The sequence below is a fragment of the Rattus rattus genome, chromosome 6, assembly GCF_011064425.1.
Source record: "Rattus rattus isolate New Zealand chromosome 6, Rrattus_CSIRO_v1, whole genome shotgun sequence".
Lineage (NCBI taxonomy): Eukaryota > Metazoa > Chordata > Mammalia > Rodentia > Muridae > Rattus > Rattus rattus.
Window position 1 is genome coordinate 42,649,113 of NC_046159.1, and position 8,362 is coordinate 42,657,474.

At 37.5% G+C, this 8,362-nt stretch overlaps 1 non-coding gene and 1 gene segment (V, D, J or C); one reads left to right on the forward strand and one right to left on the reverse strand.

Annotated features, from left to right (window-relative positions):
* The first annotated feature begins 2,769 nt into the window (after nucleotides 1-2,769).
* Nucleotides 2,770-3,258, forward strand: LOC116904289. The segment is given in 2 exon segments: nucleotides 2,770-2,824; nucleotides 2,936-3,258. Coding segments are annotated over 2 exon segments (378 nt in total).
* A 362-nt stretch (nucleotides 3,259-3,620) lies between these two features.
* On the reverse strand, nucleotides 3,621-3,752 carry LOC116904752. The gene has a single exon (XR_004388431.1). It is a non-coding gene; the product is annotated as a small nucleolar RNA SNORA17 (small nucleolar RNA).
* Nucleotides 3,753-8,362: the final 4,610 nt, after the last annotated feature.

The following is an 8,362-nucleotide window of genomic DNA, read 5'->3' on the forward strand; positions in this document are numbered from 1 at the left end:
ACCAGAGCCTAAAACTAACAATATTCTTACAAGAAAATACCACCTTAGCCTGAACATTGAGCACTATCCCCCAAAGTTTTTTTTTCATTGTAAAAAACACTCTGTATAACCCAACTATCTCTCTCCCTACTAGAAAAAAACACATGTGATTATACTGATCAGCCGTATATTTCAGAATGTTCATGTCATCTCAATCTCATAACTCTATCTGAAAATTTCTTTTGACATGTCAATTTCAATTTAAAACTTCTAGAGCCTAGACTTGGATAGTTATAGAAAGCAAGGTGTTGTAAAAATATGAAAAATAAAATGCTGTCTTTTATTCCCACTAGGTCTACTCCCAGTGCTGCAAGATATCTGTTGGATATCTTAATTCTCAATCAGCAAAGCATCTCACCCCCTTTGCTCCATCCTGTATCACACTGCTGAAAGTCTCTCTCTGAGCCTGGCAGCAGGTTCAGTGAGGTCCATTATTCCCAAACAGTTAGCTTGTATTCTTTCCTTAAAACATGACCTTTTTAAAAATCTGTTTTATTAATCAACTCAATAATGGGACACACAAACCTCAACTAGTACAGGTATTTATTCAATATGTGTGAGTTAGAGTCTCTTAAGAAGCTGTTGAATGTTTTCAGAAGGTAGCAATGCTCACTATTATTCCATCAGCGCAAACTATCCTAGGCAGGTAGAATCCAAAACAAAGTTATGTAGTACTTAATGCAATCTAAGGACTAGTTGAAAAAGAAAGCTGGATATTTCTAGAATTCTTTTCGTATTTGCACATAACGTTAAAGTGGCTATATAAATTCAGATCCCACTGACCCTGATGCCTCATATAAACCAATATTTATTTGTTTCCCAGTGAACTGGTTAAGATGAACTGTCATCCTAACCTCTTATCATGAGTTTCAGTTAATAAAAAAAAAGAAATCCAGAGGAAAAAAAAAATTCAGATCCCAGATGCTCTATAAACCAATGATTTATTTGTTTTAGGTTAAGATGAACTGTCATCCTCCTCTTATCATGAGTTGAGTGCGTCCTGAGTGAATCTTGCTCAGATTTTGTTGCTATCATGTGAGAACTCAGACATGTCTTCCATGCCTCAAAAATCATAGAGAGAAACAGGTACAGTTATTAGATATCAGCAGAATAAGAGTGTAGAACAGAGATGGAGACGGAGAAGGCAACATTATTATCAATCCATACAAAAACTGCTGCATGGCACTCCTGAGGATGATAGTGTTTTGAATATTGAAGAAACTGCCTTATGACTAGCTATTCTTTCTCACAAATCACTCAAGTCCAGGCCCTTGGAAAATCAGCTTATTCAGTCTCATGCTTCAATGTTGTATGGCCTTTCATAGTTGGTTTCTGACAGACCCCACGGATTCCCTGGCTTGAGGACAAAGAATTGAAAACTGAATATATTGTACTTCTCCTGATGATAAATAGAGTTGAATGGTTGAGACAAAGGCATAGATGTGTGATCTATGGGATTCAAATATTTGTGTTATGAGGATGCACAAATATTTGTGCATAATAGCTTGTTTGGAGACTTTGACCCACAGACAGAAAGAGAGTGCAGAGTAGAGGCCACCTTACTATTAATCCATCTCAAAGCTGCTGCATGGTACTCTTGATGATATGGTGCTCTGTACATTGAAGGAATTGCCTTATGACTAGGTGTTTGTTCTCACCCATTACTCAAATCCAGACCCTTAGAAAATCAGCATGTGGGGCCTTGCATAGTTAATTTCTGAAAGACGCCAAGGATTCCCTGTCCCATGGACAACATATTGAAGACTAAAAAGATTGTACTTCTGAAGATGAATAATGTTGAATGGTCATAATAAAGACATAGATGTGTGATTTGTGATACTCAATATTTGTGATATAGGATACACAAACATTTCTGCATTTTAGCTTGTTTGGAGACTGCAAGCCAAACTCAGATGGGACAGTTACAGGCTGAGTCAGGATAATTCTTCCAGCTACTTCTCAAGAAAAAAAACTGAAAATAGCAGTTTTCTGTTTTAGTTCTTAATTCTATCATCACAATTCAACCCTTTATGCTGAGGAACTATGGAAAATAATAGCAAATGTTAGAAAAAAAGTACAAAATGGAGAATGCCAAACTGTGCAAAAGTTGTACCCATTTAGTTTGTAAGAAAGTACCTGTATCTTCACACAGAGTCAGAACTTCAAGTGACCCAGGTTCTTGAGATCAAGGAGTTATATGTGCACCTACTGTGTATTTCCTCTCTTTGAACTGTATTTAGCAAACTTAAAACTGTAAAGTCTTATGTTTTAATTCAGTGAAAATGGTTATGACCAATTGTCCTTTCAATTTCAAGAAATGTCTACTACAAACAGTTCACAAAGGGAAGACATTAATTTTTTAACCAATCAAAATTAAAAGATCTAATAGTTTTTGCTTTGTTGTGTATTCCATGACAGCAGGGTATTCTTCTATATTACCCCAGTATTTCTTTGAAATGTATTATTTAAAAGAGACTACCTACAGTAGAGAGGTCATCTATAATTATGAGTGTTTAAAAAGGAATTCATTCTCTCAAGACTTACACATGGTTTGACCTCAGGCGCCTGGGGACACTGATCTTGTGCTAAGTGCTGAGATGAGTATGCCTTGCACCTGTTTCCAGCAATAAGTGGTTCCCAGTAATTTGCATGCTCTAATTTCACAGCCGTGGGGACTTCTTCATATACTAGTCACACCATGTGCCATTGTCATTGCAGTCAGGATTCAACATGGACATGCTGGCCCATGCTCAGTTTCTTGGGTTATTGTTGCTCTGGTTTCCAGGTAAAATGAACTAAAATGGGAATTTCACTGATTAGTATTGACTGGTATTTGGACAATGCCATCCTTTATAATACTTAACTATGGGGCTATTCATTATGTCTCTACTCCTAGGTGCCAGATGCGACATCCAGATGATCCAGTCTCCATCTTCCATGTCTGTATCTCTGGGAGACAGAGTCAGTCTTACTTGCCAGGCAAGTCAGGACATTGGGAATTATTTAATTTGGTACCAGCAGAAACCAGGACAATCTCCTAAGAGCATGATTTATGATGCAACCAACTTGGCAGCTGGGGTCCCATCAAGGTTCAGTGGAAGTAGGTCTGGGTCGGATTATTCTCTCACCATCAACAGCCTGGAGTCTGAAGATACAGCAATCTATTTCTGTCTACAGTATAAGCAGTATCCTCCCACAGTGATACAAGTCATAACATAAACCTCATGGGAGCAGAAGTGAGAGGCTTGGCTGCCCCATCTGCTTCTCCTCATGAATCACCCAGTCTAAGTATCTCAAATGTCACAGGTTTCTTCAGGACTCTGGAGTCATGTCAGATGTAGTCTTACATGTGATATACTCTGCTCATGCATTATGGTCTCAGACTGGTGGATTTAACAGGTTAACTACATGCTGGGCCTTATGGTAGTTGTCTGGTGACTCGTTACCCACATTGTGCACCTGAGTGGCCACTGAATGCATTTTCTGTCTCAGGCTCACTCATGGTCTAGCTCCCCATCCTGGAAGACTTTCTGCTCTTGAATCATGACATTTAGAGTGTTTTAGGCTTAGTTCTTTCAGGGAATGTTAGGCTACTAATAGTTCAGATGTTCTTAGATCAGGATGTTGGTGAGCTGAGCAATTGCATATCCTTTCTCTTCTCTGCCTCCTACTGACACTCATATGACATACCTGCAATGCCTTTGGGAGGCAGTGGTATACCATAGTCTTGATCACTCTGATTTTATACAATAAAGAAGACTAAAGTCAGAAATATAGTGCCACATTTCTATGTTTCCAGTTTGTCTAGTTATGCTGTCTTTTGACTATCTGCATAAATTCTAAACTGAGTTTACCAAGTTTTGAAATTCTTTGAGATATAGTATTTGCATTATATTGATTTAATTAGCAAACTGCAGATGATATCAATTTAAATCTCATTCATGGGACTGGAGAGAAAGCCCAGTGATTAAGAGCATTTGTTTATCCTGAAAGTGACCTGGGTTTGATTATCAGCTCAAAAAAGGTGATCAACAGCTATGTCTTTCATTTGTTTGTTTGTTTGTTTATTTATATTTGAGTTCTCCATCTTCACACACACACACACACCCCCTCTCTCTACACCCTTTCACACACACACACACACCCAAAGAGGGAATCTGATATCATTACAGATGTTTGTGAGTAATCATATGGGTGCTGGGAATGGAATTCAGGACCTCTAGACAAGCAGTGAGTGCTCTTATCCCCCCCAGCTATCTTAATTTCAGTTTTCCACACCATCTTCTGTCCTTTGATGGTACTAGACATGCATATAATGTCTTAGAGACCTGCAAACAATGTATACACACTTTTTTTTATTTAAAAAGACCCCAGATATATCATCTAGTCACCTGTGTGCCTTTTAATGTAAGGAGCTGCTCTTCTTCTATTTCTTTTTTTTTTTTTTTTTTTTTTTTTTACCAAATAAACATTTAGTTTATTGAATTTCCTGCATGTCCTCAGGCACTTCTTCGCATAATCTTTAGTAGCTGCATAAGGTCAGCACAACTGAAGTGAATGGTGGATTCAATCACATTTAAAAGTTTCAAGCAAAGCGTGATGACAGATTTCAAAAGTTTTTTTCTACTTTATTATTTTACATTTCTTTTTTTAAATTTTATTTATTTATTTTTTTATCTTTATTAACTTGAGTATTTCTTATTTACATTTCAATTGTTATTCCCTTTCCCGGTTTCCGGGCCAACATCCCCCTCCTCTTCTATATGGGTGTTCCCCTCCCCATCCTCCCCCCATTACCGCCTGCCCCCCAACAATCACGTTCACTGGGGGTTCAGTCTCGGCAGGACCAAGGGCTTCCACTGGTGCTCTTACTAGGCTATTCATTGCTTCCTATGAGGTTGGAGCCCAGGGTCAGTCCATGTATAGTCTTTGGGTAGTGGCTTAGTCCCTGGAAACTCTGGTTGCTTGGCATTGTTGTTCATATGGGGTCTCGAGCCCCTTCAAGCTCTTCCAGTCCTTTCTCTGATTCCTTCAACCGGGGTCCCGTTCTCAGTTCAGTGGTTTGCTGCTGGCATTCGCCTCTGTATTTGCTGTATTCTGGCTGTGTCTCTAAGGACAGATCTACATCCGTTTCCTGTCGGCCTGCATTTCTTTGCTTCATCCATCTTATCTAATTGGGTGACTGTATATGTATGGGCCACATGTGGGGCAGGCTCTGAATGGGAGGAGCTGTTCTTCTATCCTCAGTGTATGTAAAGATTTTATTGTAATTATTTTCAAATATCTATGTTAAGTTTCCTTGTTTTATGAATTTGTATACTAATATCTTTAGCAACCATTTTATTTTATTCATTCCATTGCTCATTTCTTACTCCCTTTCTTTTATCTATGCTATTGTTTTAGATACAAATGTTAACAGTGGACATTTGGGTCTTTTGTACAATCTGAGGCAAAAATGCCCAATATTTCTCCACTGAATATTATATTTGCATGAGCTTTATAGACAGTAAGATATTTTTGTGACTATGCTTTCTTCTTTAAAGATTTATGATGTAGATTTATTCTCATAGAAGTGATTTTAAAACACTATAGAAATAATTGCACAATGTTTTCTTTTGTCAAAAAGATGAACTATATTGATAAAGTGTATAATATTAAATTTGCTTTTTCTTGGAAAATACATCCACTTAGACCATAGTGCCTTCCAAGAGGGAAACAAAATCGGAGGGGGAAGAATTGGACAAGGAGTGTGAGGAAGAGATACTAAATAAAATTTATTTTATTCCTTTCCTCTATATCCGTCTCAACTTACAACCCAATCAAACATCTTTATTAGAAATTTTTAAATAAAGTAACAAAATTTCTCTATTATGTTAGAAGTTTTAGTGCTTATACCTGCTCATCTATAAGGGGTGATGTTTTTGTTTGTGTTTACTGTATGTAGTCATTGTTAACATTAACCATAACATCAAAAAGATCAAAGCATGAATCTGTTTTCCTTCTAATGTTTCCATTTTAGTGAATATTTGATGTATTCATTCCTCAAAAATTATTTAAGTTTTAAAGACAGTGTGATGTTGTAACTATCATGATAGCTATGATGTATATAACTGAAAAAAAGTAGGTAAGTCTGAGAAAACACAGCTATTTATAAAGCTAGCGATCCTCAGATTTTAGGACTTTCAGGGCATATATGGTGAGTAGATAGACAGACAGACAGGTAGATGATATGTAAATAATCTTTATGTGACCCTCTATCTATCCATCCTTAAAGCAAAACAGACCATTAATACTTGGAAAACAGCCAAAGATTTTCTATTCTCTTTTGCTCATGATGTTATCTTATTCAATTTTACGTCCCTTAAATAGAGGATTACAACTTAAATTCCTTAAGGAGATTAGTCTGAATTCTGGGAGAGAAGACATTTAGAGATTTCTGACATGTGACACAATTAAAAACCGGGATCACTTAAATTGATCAGATCTGTGATTCATATAGAACTTATTTTATAATAAATTGTAGTATAGCATTGCCTTTAAATGTGATATGTGACAAAATCTAATTGTAATTGTTTGACCAAATAATTCTCTGTATAATTAGAATGACAGTAGTTAGTTTTAAGGAATACAAACCATTGGGTAAACATTAGTGAATTGGTTGAAATAAAAAAAGGTGAGTGAAGAGTGTGTAAGACAGGAGAATAATGTCCCTTTTCTTAAGGCAAAGTTTGACAGTACATAAGGAAGGGAATACTTGAGAAAATCCATTACTGAAAGCCTGGGGGATTTGCTAAATAAAGCAAAATCATTAGGATGATGAGAGCTCTGAACTTCACCACAGCCAGGGATCAAAGATACTTGAAAACTACAGAAGAATGCCCCAAAGTAAATTCTTTCAGTTTTATAGAAGTAAAATTTAGGGCAAAAGGATATTAAGGGGACTTCTGGGGAAAGGTGGATGTTTAGAGTTTTCAAAGAGTTGTGACAAGATGGATGACCCAGTACAGTTAAATTCAAAAGAAGACTGGAGAAAGAATATTGGAAATCTTGGAAGAGGTGGTAAAAAGGCCTAGAGAGATGAATACAGTTAGGAGCACTGGCTGTTACTGCAGAGGACCTGGGTTCAGTTCTTAGCATGCATCTGATGGTTCAAACCATTTATAACTCCAATTTTATGGAATATACTGACTATTTCTGACTTTCTTGGGCACAGGCATGCACATTGCCATGCATAAATGCAAGTAAAACCACTCTTATCCATAAAATTAAAGAACTCTTAAAAACTATGAAAGCAGATTAGCAAGAGGAAACTGAAAGAATACAGGGTAGAAAGTGGAAAACAGCTTCTGGTTCCCACATGTGCCTGACAGAGCCCACACCCCAGTTGCAGCTGAACTCCCCAGGTATTCTGACACACCCAGATATACAGATAAGACCCTAAACCCCACCACCCAAAAACCAGTATATCTGGACCTCTGCCACTAATGGAAGCAGATTCCCCACCCAGGGAGAAACCCACATGCCTTCAGGTTTGTAACTCTACCAGGTACCAGACACCCTGCAGTGAACCTAATTCCATGCAACCCACACCCCAGTTGCAGCTCAACTCCCCAGGTATTCTGATACACCCAGTTTAACAGAATCAAAGGCTCACAGGAAGGACATTGTATGCAGCGAGGCAAGCACAAGAATGTAGGCAACAGAAACCAGTTTGATTTGGCAACGTCAGAACCCAGTTCTCCCACCACAGAAAGTTCAGGATACTCTAACACATCTATGATGCAAGATTCAGATCTAAGCTCTCATTTGTCTCTCATAAAGGACACACATATCTCCCTTAAGTAAATATAGGAGAACAAAATCAAACAGGTGAAGGAATTGAACAAAACTGTTCTAAAATCGAACTAGAATTGTTAAAGAAAACTCAAAGCCACAAAGATGGAAAACCCAGGAAAGAGAGCAGGAGTCACAGATACAAGTGAATACCAACAGAGTACAAGAGATAGAAGAGAAAAACTCAGAGGCAGAGATAGAATAGAGGACATTGACACAACAGTCAAGAAAAAATAAAAAAAGCTTTCGGCTTCTTCTGTTGCCTAATTGCTTTGGCTTGGATTTCAAGTACTATATTGAATAAGTAGTGAGAGAGTGGGTAGTCTTGTCTAGTCCCTGAATTCAGTGGGATTGCTTCAAGTTTCTCTCCATTTAGTTTGATGTTGGCTACTGGTTTGCTATATATTGCTTTCACTGTGTTTAGGCATGGGCCTTGAATTCCTGACCTTACCACGATTTTTAACATGAAGGAGTGTTGAAAATTTTCAAT